Source organism: Pelmatolapia mariae, linkage group LG10_11 (genome assembly GCF_036321145.2).
Source record: "Pelmatolapia mariae isolate MD_Pm_ZW linkage group LG10_11, Pm_UMD_F_2, whole genome shotgun sequence".
Lineage (NCBI taxonomy): Eukaryota > Metazoa > Chordata > Actinopteri > Cichliformes > Cichlidae > Pelmatolapia > Pelmatolapia mariae.
This window is the reverse complement of record NC_086236.1, coordinates 13,560,805-13,581,986: the sequence shown is the minus strand read 5'-3', so window position 1 is coordinate 13,581,986 and position 21,182 is coordinate 13,560,805. Positions and strand designations below refer to the sequence as shown.

The window sequence follows — 21,182 nt, the reverse complement described above, 5'->3', positions numbered from 1 at the left end:
CGAAACTTCCTGCAGAGGCTGAGGGAGGGAGGGAGCCCTCTGCTGTGACTGGTTGGGGTTAATGGGAGGGAGACAGGACAAAATCCACACTGTCTAATGATTAACTGTATCATTAGTCATTATTAAATCCAGAATTGATATTGATTTTTGTTGTTGTTGTTGTTGATCTAAGTCAGCCATTAGCACCATTATGCTTTGGCATAATAATGCATAATTACACTTGGAATAAATAATAGAAAGAATTCCTGTCATATGCATATGCAGTAAAAATAATACAAGATGGAGATCTTTTGGGTCTGAAATATGAAGCCAGTGCAAAAATGTCTTCAATCTCCCTGTCACTTTGCAGTAAGGGCATTCTGTGCACTCACGCACACACTCACATAAGACAGCCACTTGCCCAAGTGAATATGATGTAATAAATTAAGAACTGTGAACCTGTACATAAGTAAGAATGCACTTTGATGTCTGTAACTTGACACAAAGTGCTTTTCTGTCACCAAAAAAATGTGAACATTATTACACCCCCTCAGGCCTGTTTCACTTTCATAAGTTTGGATTTTGCCATTTAATGTCTTGCATGTTTAATGCTGGTCGTTGCTCAGCTGCTGTGTGCTCGCTGCTGCTTTTGTACATTAAATAAATTCAGCTTGTACAGCGACAGTCTGAGGCCTCGTCATAATGTCTGCTCTTCTCTTTCCTGCACATTTCCCTCCTCACTGCATGGTCTATCAGCCTTTCAGCCATTAATTACAGCTGACGCTCTATCCATTTTCCTCAATCTGCTCTTCGCTGTACTCTCTCCTTTCTCTGTGTCTGTGCTCTCTCACCACTGATTCATCACTCTTTACTCTCAGTCCACCCCCTCTTGCACAAAAACGATAAATGGTGTTTGTCAGAATACATTAGCTTTACCACTACAGCTCATCTCTCATCTGCATGATTTTAGTCAATAACATTATTATTGCCTATTACAGAGAAAATGTGTTTAATTTATCTTGGCAGTTAAAAAAAAAAAAAGAGAGAAAAAAAAACGCATTCATTTTTAGGCATTTATTGTAATGGATGTTATAGTTCAAGATAATTTTTGGCCTTCATGTTTTATCTGTGCCACATAACCCGCTAATAATTTTCTGCATAATTTTAGATTATTTCTGGTGATCTTCCACATACTTTCTGCTAGCCCCCCTCCCCAAAGAAATCCTGCAGTCAGGTGCCAGAGATTTAAAAAATGTAATCTGAGAGATATGGTCACAAGTTTGTGGACACGAGGCAAGAATTATTAGGAAAAGATCGTCTTGCTTACGATTGCTGGATGTCTGCAGCCTAGCCCTAAAAATCACAACAGTACGAGTGAGGCGGCTTCACTGCACTTAGTCATGCTGTTCTTTCAGTGCTGTTGCTATGGAGCTGAACTTCAGGTTCAAGTTTTTGTTATTTTTTGTTTTTTTAAATAACTCTGAAATAGGATGCATTTTGAGTTGAAGTGAGCATCATGCCATCCAGAGTAGACAGTAGACAGTTTTCTTAATGCTAACGGGAATTTTTTGTGCTCCTGGTGGAGGTCAGAAATTGGTGCTGCTCCAATCAGTCATATGCCCATATTATGAATGGGGACTTGTTTAGAGTGCAAATGAAGGCAGGATTATATGATGTAGCAGATCTGCAGCTGCATCAGTGCACTGCTGGATAACGCTCTGCCTCGTCTACAGCACACAAATTGTGACAGTGTGCCTATCTTAATGAAATAGATGGCTACAGAATAACGTCATCTGGAGGTCTGTATGATTATAAAGTGTCTACACTGAATCATGAGTCATGGCTAACAGTGGAAGTTGAAAATTAGTCCAAGCTTATCAGTCCCTCCTGTCAAATCGGGCATGTTTTTAGCTCATCCGGTTGAAGGACCGATGAGCTCATGCAATGGGAAGGTGTCTGTCATCCTTCCTGCTCTGTGTCCACAATTCACAATAACTGCTACTCCCCTTAGAGTATTGGTCAGGTTTTAGTGAAACTTGCAAACACAATCCTCACCTAATGGATTTTCAGTATTTTCAAAATATGCCCAAGGACAAGGTTTGTCATCTTACAGGCAGTTTTTGTCCTTTTTCTGGCTGTGTTTACTACTCACTGTGCCACAATACTCCTGAACTCAAACACTTTTGTTTGGTGTTGAGCAACATCACAACATTTGTGCAGGATATGACTGTTTGAGAGCCTCCTTGACTTCTCAGTGGATTTCAATTCTCATTAGTTTGTGCAGTACAGCCTATCAATGACACTGAAAGTTAGATTTTTCTTTGTGTCCAATTCTATAACCTGTGAGCTGTTAGCTGTGGTGGATCATGATCCAGATGAGCTACTGCGTCATTGACATTGAAAAATAATTTGACCAACTCATAACACTGGAGCTTTTTCATGCCTGAGTCACAGGCCAGCTTGTGTTCAGGCACACAGATAATAAAGCAATTGCACTGAAAATGTACAGGCCTTCTTGTTTCAACACAGAAAATTCACCAAGAATTAAAAAAGTCCAAACATCAAAATGGGCTCTTTTCTATTTTCATTTGCTGTATTATTATTATTATATTGATAAGTTAACATGTACACAGCATTTAAAGATTGTAGGCAACTGAGCTAGAGCTGGTTTTATTTTTATTTTTATTTTTTGTATATACCATCTGGTGACTTACTTTGCTGCATAATAAGACACTGAATTTTGTATCTTTCTAGTTTGACTGCGCATTATTTTTAGATGGAAATACAGTTACCCAAGAGACGAGAATGTAATATAATGACTGATGCATAACATTTAAATTCTTAAGTAAAGTCCAAACACCTCATCATGGTTAAATTACAGTAAATTCATTATACTCAAGGTATGGCTTTTGGTTTTGGTGATGTTCAGTGGTCCTATCTGTCCACACCTTTGAAAGATTTCTGGGACTGGAGAATTGAAGTGTTTCTCCACCAAATTAATTCTGTAAATACTAAAATATTCAACTGTAAGTCTAGCTTAGAGTTTGTATGCTTTTATTAAAAAATGGACTTGAGTTTATCCTCCATTGGTTATTTGTGCTTTAGACTCCTGTGTTACTGTATTGTGATGTATTTCAAAGGTATACCCACTGCACTGCAAAAGCAGTCTTACTCACTATACACCAGCATACACTGATTTCACCTGACATCAGAAAATAAGCACTGAGTGTGGTTTGCAAAACATTTCAACCCACTTGTTAAATGAAACAAAGCTGATAAAACTGAGTGGTAGTCAGTTTAAACATGGGGTGACATAAGCAATGGGGGGGGGGGGGGGGGGGGTTGTCTTTAAAAGATCCTTGCAAGCCTTTTGACATATGTTTACTATGCACTGAAATGAAAAGACTACAGGATGGGTATGGTCAGATAAACAGTGATTTCAACAGGCAGGAGCACCTGGGGAAAATGGAAATTAGGTAAGTGTGTATGTGTATTCAGTTAAAACACACGTGTGCTTCCAGCTTACCTCTAATGCATTTGTTAGTGAAGTCTATGCTTTACTGTGTTTGCTCAATTACGGTTGACCCGCAGTGAAAAATGCTACTTTTTGCCATTAATGGTTCTGTTTACTTGTATTAAATCAATGCTGCAGATGGGATCCGGAAGGAGACAATTTGGGGAGATTTTTTGTTTACTTGTGGCTGACATTTCCTTTTTTATATTATTTTTTAAGCTATCTGTTCCCTGTGTGTGTTTCTAAACAAGCTAGAAAGCATATGGGTTCATTAATGTTAATAATTCCAAAAAATAGATTGTTTTTCAAGCTGACGCCAACTACTGGAAATCTAATATCAAACCTATTGTTTTTTTCAGTGTTTTTCTCAGCACTGTTATCAATTACCCTCTTACATACTGGAAATTGTTGATAGCAATAGAAGCAGGGTTATCAGACACACCTTCTCTAAGGTCTTCTCTCTTATCTTATCTGCTCCTCTTCATCAAGTCAATGAGTTTGCTTGAGCGAAATCTGACACATGGAGGTTTCTTTCCTCCCTCACCCTGGGCCCAAAATCAGCTCAGAGGCTCATATTCCACTTGTCTTTCTTGTCCGAAGGGTGGGGCCTTCAGTAGTCCGAGCGCAAATCGAAATCTACACATCTAACTTCTTCCAGGGGGTTTTACAGTGGTTTCTGTGGAAAACCACATTTCATCACTTTTCAAGATATCGGCTCATCCTCATCCTGCTTTTCTGTTTCCTTCTTTCACAACTTACTTATCTGTCTTCAAATAAGGCCATCTGAGTTGTGAAATCTGTGAAGCAATTCTTGCAATGGAATGATCTCCCAATTTAAAAAAAAAATATATAATCTTATATAAGCAAGTCAGTTTTCTCTTCATGTTTTCTCTGCTTTTTTTTTCCGCTTTCCCTTTCGGCTGAGCGGGGAATGGTTAAGGGGCTTTGTGACTGCTTTTTAAGCGCACTTTAGTGGGTTAACGATCAGCCTGTTTAATCCCGTGGGTGTGTTTGAGCATGCATGGGTGTGTCTGGTGTGAGTGTGTGCATGTGTGTAAGAGATAGAGAGGAGGAGGACGATAACCTTGAATGAATTAGAATCAGGATATCCAAAGAAAAGTAGCACTGTCCCTCATGGACTCGAGGTAAAAGTCTGCTTTGCACCTTTGATGCTGCCCACAGAAACACAGCAGGAGAGTAAAGCTGTGCCAGCAAGGACCACAGGAGTCTCGCATCAAACTCACAACCCATAAAAATCTATTATTTTTAGGGTTTTCACAAGTTTTTATTAAGGCTCTTCCAAGCTTGTGTGTGCATTTGCTTGGTTACGTGTTTGATTTGTTTTGTTTATCGGCTGTCTCTGTCTCTTTGTTTTGAGCTCTGTTGTTGTTGTCATAATGTATTAGCTTTCAATGAGTTTGGTACAGGCTAAGAAAACCATTGCTGCACTTTGACAGCTAAACAGATGCTGTTTCAGTTTTCTAATAGACGGTAAATATTTAATTGAACTTGGTCGTTACGCTCCAGACTGTACCGTTTGCAGTGCGCCTTGGGCTAGAGCAGAATAAAATTAAATACCCATGCATGCTTTAATTTGCCGGTGTTTTTGGCCAGAACAGGTTATGTAAACCGCAGTTGTGTGGTGTTTTATTTTTGTTTTTATTAAGCATGACCCCACCTGATTTTCAACCACATTTCTGGCCTCCATTAGCGACTTTTCTTACAAGATATTTTGCTCCGTTGTTTTGTTTCTCCTCTTCTTAGGTTTAAGCGGGTTAGATGGTTTGCCCTATATTAGTGTCAGCTTGAAATTAGTTTACTACAGATAAAAAGACAGTGATAAATTCATGAGTAGGCATGACACGCAGTAACTTGTGACATGTAATGTCAATTCTTTTGAGAACTGGGGGAAAACTTTTAGCTTGTCTGTAAAATCAACATGTTATTTAATAAGGGTCCCATCCTGAGTACGACTGATGAAACAAACCTCCTACTTTTTACAATAATTATTTTTTTCCCTTTGCAAATCTTGCACATAATGCTCACGAGTTAAACATTTATGATGAAGCTATGAGCTATATGTGGGAATATATAACATTAACTAACATTCCAGTAACAGTCTCTATGCAACTTAATGTACTGTTTAAAGTAATCATTTGAGACTTTGTAGAACTGCTGTTCCTTTTTAACTGTAAAGCAAACAGAAAAGCAGTGCACCTACATGAAAGCAAGTTTTCCACTCTGCAGTTGCAGGCTGCAGACCAAAGCAGATTGACTGACAGGTCTTAAGTAGACTTATCACTTAATCTTCTAACTGTATTTTCCAGCAGAATTATTTTGAATTAAGGAATAAACTGTCGTCTGATGTGTATCACATCAGCCTTGTTATTTCCACTTTCCAGTGGTCTGCTGATAATGCGGGATGCGTTTTAGCGTTAGAAAGAAATCATGTGGGTAAATCATAAACCCCTTATTAGCTTTTAAGAGAGTTCTAGGCTCTGTATCAGAATAGCAAAAAATTTTAATTATAATTCTTCTTTTTTTTCTTCTGTACTGTTAATGACTGATTATCATTTCATGGTGCAATAAGCACTTTGTCAGAATTTTTTGCGAGAGGAAACTAGTTTGACAGAGTGATTACATTTCAGTGGCTCTGTGTAAAGTAAGTATTAGCCCTCGGGTTTCCAATGCATCAGAGGCACACAAAAAAAGAAATTAAATAGTTCTTTGAACAAATTCCAGCTTGTTGTAAATTTAAAACCCTTCTTTTTATTTAGTGTCGGTTCCTGAAACCAGTTCCCGTGTCCCCCCCCCCGTGCAAGCAAACTCTTACTGCCCTGCTTCTGTGCTCCCATAGTTTTCTCACTTTACATCGACAGATTTCACTTTGCATCTACCAACTTCATTAATCTTTTTGCAGACAGAGGTGGGCGTATGTAAATGTAACCCTCTATTAGTCAGCCAAAGCCATCACCACTCTTCTCTGCTAATGCTTCCAATGTAGCTGGAGACATTTTCTCTGGCCTGGCCTCTAGTAAGACTGCATGCATGTTTCCTTTTTTTCCCCCTCAGACCTCAGAAATTGATCTAACTGATAATAAAGTTAACCAACAAGTTGGTGAACCTAAATAATCTCAGCCAAGATAAACGTCAGGGAAAATGATCTCTTTCCCTGCCGTGCTTCCTTTAAATTGTCAATCTCAGCACTTTTTGCTTGTTAGCAGGTAATGATATATAAATCAAAGACGAATCAGTCAGTATTCTTACTGCCATCTCTGTCTATGACTTTAGAAACATAAACCTTTTTTCATGCGGTGTGTCAGGACAGACACTGAGGCGATACCGGCGTTTCAGCTTCTCCTGCATTTACACTGCCGGGCCAAAAATAAGTCTCACAGTCTAGTATTTCATTGGGCCACTTTTACTTTTGATGCTAAGGTTATGGTTGCTTCTATTCTTACGCAGTGTTGCAGAGTAGAATTCATTTGTCTTTGAAATCTTGTATTGATGATGGGAGAGTCAGACCGCTGCATAAAGCCTTCTCCAACACATCCTAGAGATTCACAGTGGGTTAAGGTCTGGACTCTGTGGTTGCCAGTCCATGTGTGAAAATGAACAAAACACTTGTGACCTGACCAGTATTGACACCCCTCCTGAACCACCATGAGTGTGCTTCTGAAAAGTTTTGTCCTGATCTATCCCTGGTGTCCAAAGCTCTAAGCTTTGCCATGTAGTTTTCCAGCTCCTGCCCCAGTACCTTTCTTTACTATTTACATGTTCTGTACTATAATTAGACATGAAGAAGGTTACTTACAGTTACTTCCTTGTAACAAGGGGTCACTGCAGCAGATAGTTCTGCATAGATGATCTGGGAGATTTCTACACCAGACGCCAGGGGTTTTGTTTCTCTGGCTGAAACCAAATCAGCAACCTTTTACTTGCCAAGCAAATGTGTAAACTACTACACTGCAGAGGCATCTTTTCCATTCATTCATTTATGTTTGCCTTAATCTCTTCTTCTTTTATTATTATTTTATTGAATAGAGCCTCGCGTAGCCACATAACTGCAAGTTCTTCGACATGCAACACACACATATACTAACCTTAATGAAATATGAAATATACAAATCTGTATTTTTTTTTTCTTTTTCTTTTGTTTCCTTTCTTGTTTCTTGCCAGTTCTTTGTCTCTGTTTAGTATTGTGTTTTTTAATAACATATTGGGAAAACAAAGAGACAAAGACAGAAAGAAAATGATGTCTCATGCTCCCTGAACCACTCTTTCTCAGTGTGAGTCTGATGAATCCTGGCGTTGTCATCTTGGAATATGTTTTAATCTCCTGCTTACTTCACTAATTCTTTCTTCATAATAAAAAAAAGCAATGTTATATTCTGAGAAAGCACGTGTTTGAGCTTCTTATTCCAGCATTATCATTTTTTCCAGTTCGCTTAAGCAGTCGGATGTTTACATCACTGTACAGTCCTTTACATGTTTATGCCATGATAAATATTTATTTAGCATAAAGACTCTGTTAGGTAACTGCTGCTTGCTTAACATTGCATATGTTATAAAAAGAAAAGCAGCATGATAAGGAAATACTTTCTGCTACCCTTTCAATACTTTTTAGTCAGCAGTACAATATTTCTGACATAATGTTAAAAATGGTGGTAATGATGACATTTATGGTAATTAGTCATGAGTTGGTGAGAGGAAAAGTGTCTTTCCTGTCAAAATGCTGTTGTGAGAGAGAAAGAGGAAAAAGTGCATGAAAGGAGAGAGGAGACTTTCTTCTGAGGCCGAAGCATTAAAGTCCTAAATGAAGGCTAATTACATAAGAGGACAAGGGGAAATGCTGTGCACCCTGAGGCCTTGGCCATCTATCTGATTTAAGACACACAATGTGTCAGCGGTAAATCGAATCTGCAGGGAGCAATTGGAGGTTCTCTGCACACACACACACACACACACACACACACACACACACACACACACACACACACACACACACACACACACACGCTTGTATTGTGATAAGGCAGCGCAGCACACAGGATTTATTGCACTGGTGTTAGAATCATCCTGTCATCTTCTTTATTTTATTAATCAGCTTTTGGCCAAAGACGTGCTGGGAAAAAAAAATGTTGAGCATTTGTTCCACTGTGAGGTTTTAGAGCACAGTGTTTGGCTTTATGGCATCGGTAAAAGTGAGAAAATCTTAGATGTGATGACTAGAAAATCTGTTTTATTTAAATTTTGACATTTTGTCTCCTTTAACCTCCTAAGACCCGGACTCTTCCACGGCATGCATTTTTAATTTCTCTTTGATATTTGGGCTGATTGGGACCTGATGAATGTAAAAACAAAGAATTACCAGATTTTTTTTTTTTACCTAATTTTTGTTTCTAAGAACAATGAGAGCCACATATGAGGATATTCATTTAAAATTTTGATAGAACAGTAGCAGTATAATGTCCTCGTAAGTGGATATCAGACCCTTGTAGAGCAAAATTGAGTATTTTGGTCTAAATAACCCAAAATGTGATGTCCACATGTGTGGACGCCAGGTCCTAGGAGGTTAAATAACAAATTAGCAACAAATTGACTATTTGTGATTTTTAATCAGTGATGACAAGTTCTTTTTGTGTTGTTTTGCAGAATCAATTTATACTGCTTTGTAAAGAAGTGTATAATATTTTGAAATGTAGTAAAGTAAAACAGGGTTGTAGGAAAAAAGAGTGACATGTGCGTGGTTGTACTTGAAATATTCCATTCTTTCGCAGTTGTATATGTTAAATAGCAAATTATTAATTTTTCTTTTTTAAATGTAATTGTGTAGCTGCTCCCAGGCTTTATTGTATAAAAAAATCATCTATTAAAAGCTACCTGTTGTATTCAAATGACACACTCTATTTGGAAATATGCGTATATACTTATAAAAATGTAACATGCTACCGGTCTGAAAAAGTAGATCATCTGTATCTCACACTGGAATAAACTTGCAAGATTGTGCCATTGCCCTTCATTTTGCTCCCTGTGGTCGACACCATGTGGCCCAATTTCCTGTAAAGCTCCACATTCCAATACAGCATAACTTCTCTCCAGGGATTTAGCACGTGACCTCATCTAGCCTAAACCATGCCCTTCTCAGAGAGAAACAGTAGAAGTTTTGTCTCTTGGTTAACTGCTCTCCTCTGTTCTGCAAATTATCTTGTACATCAAAGTGGAGAAGGGCCTTACTGTTAACACACTTTGCAGTTTGACTCTTACTGTAGCTTTGATTTGTTCCTTCCTGGCTTCGTCTGCCTACGCACATGCGCTTGTCTTTGCTGACTGTGTAACTGAAGTGGGGCACAGAGACGAGACTCCTGCGGGGTAGTTTTGGTGATGCTGCACGCTCTCTGCCATCTGTCTGTCTGTCTGGATCTTAGTAATGACATGCACGACATCATTACTGTAAATGATAAAGTACAAGAGAAATGGTGAAAAGAATAGCAGGGATTAATTGCTGTGATGGGGGGATTAGCAGAAACAAGGAAAGAAATGCCCTTATAAGAGTTCACATTACAAATGGAATACTGGCCTACAGTGTCTCAAAATCAACTCAACTAAGCTAAATATGTTAAATAAACAAGTATTAGCTCTTCCCCAACCAACTGTCCTACTCCACCCTACCCACCCCATCTCTTCTTTGTTTTTGTTTTTTATTTTTGGTTGTTGTTTACATCTTTTGTCCCTAAAATATTAAAGCGTGTAAGCTGTTAATGTCATTATACACTCACAGGTCATTATATTAGTTACAAATTGTTAGTGGGTTCCTCGTTCATGCTCAGAACTGCTTTAATTCTTCATGGCATTGCTTCAACAAAGTGCTGGAAAGACCCATATTGACATGATAGTATCACACAGTTGCTGCAGACTTGTCAGCTGCACATTCATGATGTGAATTTCCTGTTCTACCACATCCCAAAGGTGCACTGCTAGATTGGGATCTAGTGACTACAAAGGTCGTTTGAGTGCAGTGAACTCATTGTCATCAAGAAACCAGTTTAAGATTATTTGAGATTTGTGACATGGTGCATTATCCTGTAGCCATTGTAAGACGGGTACACTGTGGTCGTAAAGGGACAGATGTGGTCAGGCTGTGGTGTTGTGGTATAAACAATGCTCATTTGGTACTAAGGGACCCAAAGTGTGCCAAGAAAATATCCCCCCATACCATTACACCACTAGCAGCAGTCTCAGCTAGTAATACAAGGCAGGAAGGATCCATGCTTTCATATTTTTAAGCCAATTTCTGACCCTGCAATTCAAACAAACAAAATGTGGCAGCAGAAAGTGAGACTCATCAGGCCAGGCAACATTTTTCTAATCTTCTGTTGTCCAATTTTGTTAAGCCTCTGTGAATTGTAGCCTCAGTCCCTTGTTCTTACCTGACTGGAATGGTACTTTTGTGGCTTTCTGCTGCTGTAGCCCATCTGCTTCAAGTTTTGATGAAGCTTTCAGAGATGCTCTTCTGCACACCTTGGTTTAAATAACTATTGCATTCCTATCAGCTCAAGGCAGTCTGGCTATTCTGCTCTGGCATCAACAGGACATTTTTGCCCCAGTAAACTGCCGCCCACTGAATGTTTTATCTTTGATGGACCATTCTCAGTAAACTCTAGAGATAGCTGCGTGGGAAAATCCCAGCAGATTCGGCAGTTTCTTAAATACTCAGACTAGCCCATCTGGCATCAACAACCATGCCACTGAAATCACCTTTAATCCTAATTGCGAAACTTGTTTTGAACTTCAGAAGGTTGTCCTGACTGTTTCTACATGGATAAATGCAATAGATTGCTGCCATGTGATTGGCTGAACAGACATCAGGGCAGCTGGACAGGTCTTCCTAATAAAGTGTAGGTATAATGTTGAATATTCCATATTGTGTTTCATAAACACTTTTTAGATAGTCTAGTTATTTGTTTTCACAACACAACAGCATATCATAAATCCCCAAAGCCTTAGAAAATCCAAAACACAAAGTTACTGAGAGAGAAAAACCTTTAAAGCTAAACTACTTTGCAGCAGCTCTGAATCAGGTCATTCACTGCTTTAATTTTCTTCTCTTGTAATTCTCTTTTTCTCTTGCTTCTAAAAAGAACTACTTCCTAATGTAATGTTATGCTTAATCATAACATTAAGATGATTGCTGTGCAGCGCTTTGCATTGTGTTTACTTCACTACTGAGCAACCCTGACTACACAGTGCAAGTTGAAGGAATAAATTCCACTAATTCCTGATGAAAAGAGGCGACAGAACAGATTGAAGTAACTCATTTAGTTCTAAAAATTCCCCAGTTCACTGCCTGCCACAGTGGAAATGAGTGCTAATGAGATGTCTTTGTGTCCACTTTGCTAATGATTCTTTGTGGGCATCTGTGTCTGGTGTATATTTGAGCATAGCAGCATTGAGGGAAGGAGAAGGAGAAGACGCGGTAGCAATGGCATGGCACAAACTGTTGCTACGTGTGAGAGGAAGTCAAACTGTTAGGCTGAGGTACTTATTTGTGCTTTCACTTGTGTGCTATCTTTTTGAACTTCATTTTAAAACCATCCTCAAAAAGAGCTGGTGGACAATTTGTTGAGTAGGATTTTTTGAAGTTATGTTCATGTCATAGTAGTTGAGACATAATTTACGCTTGATATTTACGCATTCTCTAGTATTATCAAATTAAGGGGACTATAGTCCAGCACTCCTTGCATAAAGGTGAGAAGGGATGCCAGCAACAGATTTGAGTACACTTTCCTTCTTACAGGCTGCAGTCACAGACTGCATGGCACAAAGACTTTTTCAGGGAAGCATAAATGCAACATTTGAAGAAACCGTCATGCTTTCATTTTTTTCTATTGAGTCTCACACCTGTTTGATGTTTGCTTCAAAGATACTTTGAAAATACTTTGTGAGGATAGTCGTGAACAATTGTTCAAGTTTTAGGTTGGGGAAGAAGTGACTGATGCTATGAAATGATGATTGAAATGACAGCCGTGCGTAGGAGATTTAGACATTCACATGCGAGGATGGCAGAGTTGGTGGGTGAGTGTTGTTTAGCAAGAGGAAGAAGGGAGAAGAAAAGAGGGAGCCATGACACAATCACATGACAATTTTTGAAACAAGGGTAGCTTTATAACCCCGCTCCTCTCTGGCAACCAAAGGCTCTGCTTAAGTAATTTGAAGACCAGATCAACAAACCCACACAGGTTCCTATTAGCAACACAAACTGAAAACACACACACATACGCCATGTATTCCCGTTCCCGGGTAGGTGAGATGGATAATCCCATGACTCGCCTGACCTCCTCCATGCTCCCTGCAAGTAGTGACACTGGATTGGCTGAGAGGCCGGGCTGGGGTGGGGTTGGAGGGCGTCTGCCCCAGCAGCCGTAATGCGAATATTATATAACTTGGAAAATGAGGGGGAGTGAGGGGGGTGAGCAGTGAGAAAGGAAGAGAGAGTTAGTGAGAGACGGATGTGATGAGAGTGAGGAAGTGAGAGTAGCAAGAGGCAGCAAAGGAAGACTACAGTAAAACGGTAAAATTACACAATGGCTTAAAAAAATGGAGAACAGACTTATTGTTTTTATATTTTACTACACTGACTAATATTTGCTAGAGCAGGGATGCAGGCTACTTTTCCTTGCATGCTATCACTAACTTAAAATGCCATCTTATGTAAAACTGTCAGACTTCCTTTTTTTTTTCAGAGCCCAGGGCTTTTGTTACACAACAGATTTCAAATTTGAAACTGCTCCGTGTCAAGAATTATTTGCAGCATTTGTTGTTTTGTTTTGTTTTGTTTTGCAAATATCATTCATAAAAATTACATATTTACAATCAAATATATCTAAAATAAACCTGAAAATTCTCAGTTAAAATCATAAATCAGTGTCCAAACAGCTTTTAATTTTTTGCTTGTAAGTTGAAAATTCCACATAAAAATGTTGACGTTTTATCGAATGGAGCAGCTACAGTCATTTTCAGTATGTGTCAGTATCCAATACTGTGAATGCTCTTATTTTCTACATCCCTCCCATGGGCACCTCTACTTTCTGCTCCCACACATTAGCCTAAAAAAGCTTTGATCTGAATGGAAAAACTAGGCTTACTGTATATCAGTTCCCACTGTAGTTACTGCTATATGATTCCCCAGTGACAGATCAGGTCAGCTCAGTTCACACAGTCTCTTCATGGCTGCTACGGGCAATTTATTTATTTAAGACTGTCGTCCATGCTGCTCTATGTCTTCTACTGCTATATCACATAATATAATTTTTACTGGTGTCCATTAAATAACACGTTATTGCGATTAGTTATAAATCAGGATCCATTTTAATGGAATGTAATTTACAATGAACACCATATGCTATTTTTAGAAACATACTCTTTCTTAGCATGTGTTCAAACACAAACACATGCAGTGAAAGCGATGTTTGTAGGTAGAAGTAAAAGGGTGTGGGAAATCACTGTCATCATGGTCCAGCCTTTACTTTCCTTCATTTGCCTTTTAAGACCAGGTTCTAGACTGATACAGCAAAGTCCGTGCAGTAAATCACAAATACACAAACACACTCCAAAGGCAGTGTGGGTGATGAAAGAGCAGCAAAGGGCCATGAACTGCAACCTGCTTTTTGTGTTTATTCGTGCCTTTTGCTCAAACCCCCCCACTGGAAAGTATTGGTTAATGCGTACGTAGGTGTGTAGGTGGGTTAATACACTTCTCTTTTCTGCATGTGTACATTTGGCACTTTGTGTCTTAATCACTGTACGGAGTTGGCTTGTTTGTCAGTGCATACAAACCCTGTTGCCCGTGTGAGTGTGTGCATCAGAGAACGATCGACTGTGTGCACGTCTGCTGTGCTCTAGCCCAGTATGCATTCCTAATGAGGCTTGACTCTGTGCTACATGGCTCAGAGCCACACTTGATGTCTCAGCAGTGGGAGGAGCATATGAAATGGCTCGCAAGTAGGGGTGGGGGGTTATAAATCTTTAATCCAAACACCACCCTGTGGTCATTTTACATTACCAGCAGTTTAGTCATGCCGTAACAGACCAGAATAGAAAATTGTAGCATGTGACATTTTTTTGTTGTTGTTGTACTGTTGTTGTTTACTGAACTTTTAAACATTAAAAATGAGAATAAAAGAAGTGATAAGATAATTTAAAAAAATATATATATAGCTACTCTACATTGCAGTTGTGTTAATTTTGACAGGAAATTTTGTTTTAGTCTTAGCCATAATTTAGGCATCTAAATTCTTTTATTTTTAATCTAGCTTAAGTTGATTAAATATTATAACATTATAGTAGACTCAATATGAGATTTATTCAGTTGACCCAAAATAAAAAGTGTAAAAGTTGATCATGAGGGTTGCTCCATACGGTTTTCAAAGCATCTCCTTTTCAGTGATATCAAATACAAAATGTGTCCATATGTCTACTGCCCTCTTCTTCCCAAGCGGTTGATATTTTGTCACATTTTCATGACAAACAGGGAGCATGAAAGCTAGCTGTATTATTTGCCAGTGCCAGATCAAATGCGCGCATCTAACCTTACTTCACTTCTAATTGGATCTTGTCTCTACAGACAAGACAACTTATTCCCCCTGTGCATAAGTTTTTTGTCAGTTATTATCCCATTTTCTTCAGAAAAAAAAGGTTGTTGATGAAAAACTATAATGACAATTATTGGTCATTGAAATTAACTCTGCTTCATTGTCTTCATGCACAGGACACACCATAGCATAGTCTTAGGAGCTTAAGAGAAGATGACGTTTTGCCTTCATCCAAGAGACTTCTTCAGTTTTAATAAGATCAACTACAACTGTGAGATGGCTGAAAATCTAAACAGACACATTGCCTTCATTCAGTTAATCCACTTCAGCTGCAGAGGGACGAGGATGAGATGCCTGCATTTGCCAGTCTTTCTAAACTTCTGTGTTTACATTTGTTCAAATCGGATGATTGGTCTCAGGTGGTCTCCTAGAAGTCCAGATATTTACAGATCAAGCACTGCCCCATAATAAGTGTCCACAGTTTCATCAGTTGCTCCTTTAAGTAGACGAGTAATGAGAGCACCAGAAAGATGAGCACATAGCAGGAGCATTTGCCAACATTCACAGAGTTCCAGTGTGGCAAATAAAGTTTAAACACATTGAAAGTTGATTTGATTTCCATCCATCTATTCTCTTCTGTTTATCCTTAGAAGCGACGACCATAGGATGAGAGGCAGGGTACACCCTGGACAGGTTGCTAGTCTGCTTCAGGGCTAACACAGAGAGACAGACAAACCATTTACACTCATATTCAAACCTATGTGCAATTTAGATTCACCAGTTAACTTAACCCTACTAACTGGATGTCTTTGGACTGTGAGAGGAAGCCAGAGTACCTGGAGAGGCAACAGTGCTAACCATCATGCCACTGTGCTGTCATAATTAATTTTATTATGCTATAACAATAAAGATCTAAGTTTGTGTTTTCACTTGAACGCATCAGGTTGCAAATTAATCTGCATCTGTTCAAACCAGATGTCTCAGACAAAAAGAAATAAAGGGGTTTGTGTCCACTGAAATGCTTGGGATTTTAACTCTTTTAAGGTCTGCTTGACTTTTTATTGTAGCATCCCAAATGGGCGTGTTGGGGAAATTCCACATTTGCGAAAGCAAATTTTATAGACTGCTGGAAATGATTTACCTAATGACTTCAGATTTGAAAAGCTGTGACACCAAGAGTGCAGTTGTTTGCCATGTTGATGATGAACAAATAGCATAGATGTTTGTTTTTGGTATGATCCTCATTGTTAAAACAACTCATTTAAAAAGTCCTGTGAAAGGACCGCATCGAGCCCTGTGAAAACATGACTTTATGACTAGCAGAAATGAAAAACAATTGCCCATCAGTATATTTGTATAAAACTCTGACAGATCCTTTGTGACAAGGAAGCATCCAAATGTAGCACACACACTAGCATATCGATATTTTGGCTATGTAATGACAATAGCCTTTTAATTGACATATCATGTAATTAAAATTAGCAGTCATTCAGTTATTATAAAAATCCTTATAAGTAATCCCATCTTGCATCAGGATCAGTGGTGTGTCCTAATATTTGGACTACGTACAGGATCAACTGAACAATAAGGAGGAAAGGACTGTTTTCTATATACATTGTCTGCATGTGACCTATAGGTGCCAAATTTGATTAGACTATTGAAGCAGATTACTGTACTTCTAGCTGAAACTCCTAATAGTTTCAATTTGTGGGTTTGTTAAGTTTCACAATGAACCATACTTAGTCACTGAGGTTATAGAGATGCAGAAAACTAGGTCTGAAATTGAGGTATGCATATTTAACAGAGGTGCATTTATTTTTGTGGTGCAGTGGAACAGTACTTGTGAAAAAGTGTTCTGTGTTTTGTGATTGCATACTTTGCTCAGATGGGGATCAGAAGTTAAGCTGGGACTGCATTCTGAATCCAGATACCATTCGAACTTGGCTGCATTGGAGTCATCTTGACTAGCTCACCATAGATATGAATAGACATCTTAGCTTAAGGTGTCTTCCAAGATCCATCAACGCTACTCCCCTTGGTTGCGGTCCAATTTACATAAGCAAGTGTCGTCTTTCCAGTGACCATGAGAAACCAGGCCCTGTGAATTTGGGTCATGCTTTTTTAGATAGCAGTGCTGCTGATCTGTGAGGTGGATTCAGAGTTCCAGTTAATGTAATCCACTGTACTTTCCCGTTCTGATTGAACATGTGGAGAAAATGGACAGCAAAACACTTGAAGCCTTAGTTGAGAAGTGATGTTGTATCAGCACTGGAGCCAAGATATCTATAGACCTGAACGCAAAGTCATTGTCAGGCTTAGCAAGCTAATCCTATTACATAATCCCCATATACATTCCAACTAGTGTGCTACCAAAACAAACAACAGGGGAAAGATTTAAGCCCTTTAATGCGGTCAAATTCCTGTGATGGATTACACAGCAGTGTCAGTCGAACACAGCAGACGTAATGTATTCTTGGTTTGCATCCTGCCACTTGACTTGCAGTGCAGCTGTCAAGTTGGTCTTAGTGACTAGTTAAGCCTCACAGTGCACTCCATGTGTGTAAATCTCTCAGTTGGAAATAACAACGTGTATGACTGTGTGTGATTACATTTCTCAAGAAGTTTATTCAGTTCTTTACTTTGTATTGTAACAAACTTAGAAGATTGGACTGAGATTTAGAGCCTAGATACCGCACAGAGAAGCTGTTAGTGATAGGCGTCATTGGATTTGGCTTACAGTTGATTTGTTTTTCACTTTAAGCATTCATTAATGAAAAGACATCTGGCTCATCACTGGGTTGTGTCAACCTGGGGAAAACACTGCAAACACTACGAGGGTTTGAATTCCGATGAGGGATGCATTTTTTTATCACCCTAAGATTTGAGTCGGTTCATGATACAAGTTGACTGCCACAGGCCTATTAGCAAATAGGATAATGTTCAGTTCTAGCAGTGGCCAGTGTTTATTTGTTGTGTCTCTGTAGTAATATGTATATTTGGGATCCATTTTCAGAAAATTGCATGACTAAATTTGGGCTCATTCAAAGGTGGTGTGAATGAGTCACCCTACACATGATATTTCCATGCTGCAAATCAGCATTCTTGACACATGTTTTCCCCCTCTTTCCTCTCTCTACATATTACAGTTCATCACCCAGAGAAGGAGAGATCAGCAGCTCTGTGGTACCTGCCCAATCCAAGACCAGCGGGCAGACTCATAAGATCTGTTTGGTGTGCTCAGATGAGGCCTCTGGATGCCATTACGGGGTTGTAACATGTGGCAGCTGCAAGGTTTTCTTCAAGAGAGCCGTTGAAGGTTGGTCTCCCGCAATCTGCACCCACTGCCTCAATCACTCAGACACGGCACACTCCTCATTAATGCTGGAAATTCAGTTTTACTTTGAATGATGGTACTATGGATGTTTAAATTACATATGCTTATATACATATGCACTAAATTGTTAGTATTTATTACAGTTTTTCTCCCATTACACTACGGCTCTTGATGCTTCTGCACATCTCTGCTCTGTCCTGAAGAAGAAAATTTAATGATTTCTCCAAGTTCAGGGTCACAGTTAAATAGTAGAGTGCATGGTGAGATCTTATGTCTTCAATTGTTTGTGGGTTTAGTACATTACTTGTATTTCTCCACCTCTTTTATTCCCCTTCCTGTTTGTTATGCCTCAAAGCAGGGACTGCTAACCACTGGTTTTAATTACCAACAAAACAAAAGCGTGCAGAGGAAAGGCCGTAATCCAGAAATATCATCTTTCTATTTTCTTTTCCAGCTTTCCAATAAAGTGGCCACGCTCTCTAGCCAATTTATTAGGTACACCTTACCATACTGGTTTAGACCCCCTTTTGCCCTAATTGTTCATGGCATCGATTCAGAAAGGTGCTGGAAACATTCCTCAGAGATTTCAGTACATGACCTGTTAGCATCACACAGTCTCTGCAGATTTGTTGGCTGACATGACTCTCCGGTTCCACCACAGGCCAATAGTGATCTGCTGGACTGTCGAGGTTATTTGAGTACAGTGAATTCATTTTTATTAAAGAAAAATGTGCTTGGGATTATTCAAGCTTTGCGAGGCTGAGGCGTTTAAGCAATGCTCAGTTGGTGTGAAGGGACCAAAAATGTGCCAAGAAAGTATCCCCCACACTGTTACAACACCACCACCAGCCTGACCGCTTTTATACAAGGCAGAAGGGATCCATGCTTTCATGTTGTTTACACTAAATTCTGACCCTGTTGTTTTCAAATGTTTTCAGTTGTCCAATTTTGTTGAATCCATGTGAATTTGTAGCTTTAGTTTCCCATTCTTAGCTGGCAGGAGTGGGACCCTATGTGCTCTTCTGCTGCTGTAGTTCATCTGCATCAGAGTTTGACATGCTGTGCGTTCGGAGATACTCTTCACCATATCTTGATTGGAACAAGTTATTGTTGGTTTCCTAGCAGCTCAAAGCAGGGTGGCCATTTCTCTGACCTCTGGCAAAAATACCCAGAGAATGCCAGGGCATTCTAGAGACTTGCCACTCATTAGATATTTTCTCTTTATTGGACCATTTTCTGTAGCCCCAGAGATGGTTCTGTGGGAAAATCTCAGCTCAGAATACTCAGACCAGCCTGTCTGGCACCAACAACCATGTTGCATTCAAAGTCACTTATGTCACCTTTATTCCCGCTCAGTTGCTGCCATGCAACTGGCTGTGTACATATCTGTGTTAACAAGCAGTTGAGCAGGTGTACCTAATAAAAAGTCCAGTGAGTCTATCTTCTAATGGGGTACTTGGTTCTTGTCACAGGCAAGGTATTTGATTTGATTTGATTATATTTTTGTTGAATCACAGTGGTTACATAGACCTATGTAATATGTGCACAAACAAGTAAGAAAAGGTTAGCTACATATATACTTCAATGTGCATATTTATCTCTAAATGGTTTGTGTGTCAGAATGCTTTGGAGGGAAGGGCAAGAATGCATTTGACAAACCGTATTTTGCATTAAAGGCTTTTACTGTCATGCATTCCTCCCTGAGTTTCTCTTCTCTCTTTCCATTCCCTTTCTTTCGAAAAAAGCGGCCTCTGCAGATGTGTTACAGGTTGCTTAGATAGGGTTTTCTGAGGTGTATTTTAAGTCATTATTAGCCACTAACCCTAACCCTAAGACATCAACTTCTATTTATCATTGACCAAACTTACTGAAGATGCACAGAAATGACTCGCTTAATTTCAGGTATCAGTTAACATAGCCCTGTCCTTTTCTTTCATTTCTATGCGTTGCTGGTGAAAGAATACCTCGCGATCAGACTTGCTTTAGGGAAATCATTACTCTGAATATTTGGGGACACGGTGTAGATGGATTATTTGACTTCTGCAGCAGTTAAGGATTAAAACAGGGCCGGTTTTTAATGGAATTTATTATAGAAACATTTCGCAGTCTCCAACATAGAAAAGAAAAAAAGTATTAGACAAACTGATACAGATAGACTGAAACTGTAAACAAGAACCCTTGGTATGCGCTGAATTATATCCTGATATCTACGATATTTACTTCTATGGTATACTAAGATTATGATTAACGGTTATCCAGCATGTCGGCATTTGTTATGCAGTGCTGGTGTAACTGCCAAGCATTCGATATGAAGTGCAATTTCACTTTGAAAATAACTGCCTACAGTAGCAATGAGAAAGTCATACATGTCATTTTTGTTTTTCTCTCCCCCTCTTCCTTCTCTGGTCATTGTCTCTATGGGGAAGGATGGAGAGCACGACAAAACACAGATGGTAAATAAATACACTTTTAATAATAATAATAATGATAGTAATAATAATGATTATTATTATTATGATGATGATGATGATGACGATGATGGAAATTTTAGCATTCATGATTTGCCCATGTCCCCTGTACTTTTTCAGCACTGATCAATCTGCCTAGAAACATGCATAGCCTGTTCTGCCAACTATCTGTTAATGCATGCAAATGTACTGATTTGGTAATTTAAATCAGCATAAATTGCCTGTGAATGATTTTTGCACCCTTCATTTTCTGTCTGGAATGCCCCTCATCTTATCTTCCTCTACGATGATAGATC

General features: G+C 39.1%; 1 protein-coding gene across 2 annotated transcripts in view; it reads left to right on the top strand.

The window, feature by feature from the left end:
* LOC134637613 (glucocorticoid receptor-like) overlaps positions 1-21,182 on the top strand; it is a 60,419-nt gene that overhangs the window by 19,089 nt on the left and 20,148 nt on the right. Inside the window, exons 3-4 of one of the 2 annotated variants that reach the window (XM_063488070.1) lie at positions 18,231-18,400; positions 20,845-20,871. In XM_063488070.1, the coding sequence (XP_063344140.1) occupies positions 18,231-18,400; positions 20,845-20,871 (197 nt within the window). The remainder of the gene's footprint in view (positions 1-18,230; positions 18,401-20,844; positions 20,872-21,182) is intronic. The other variant, XM_063488071.1, reaches the window with a different exon arrangement.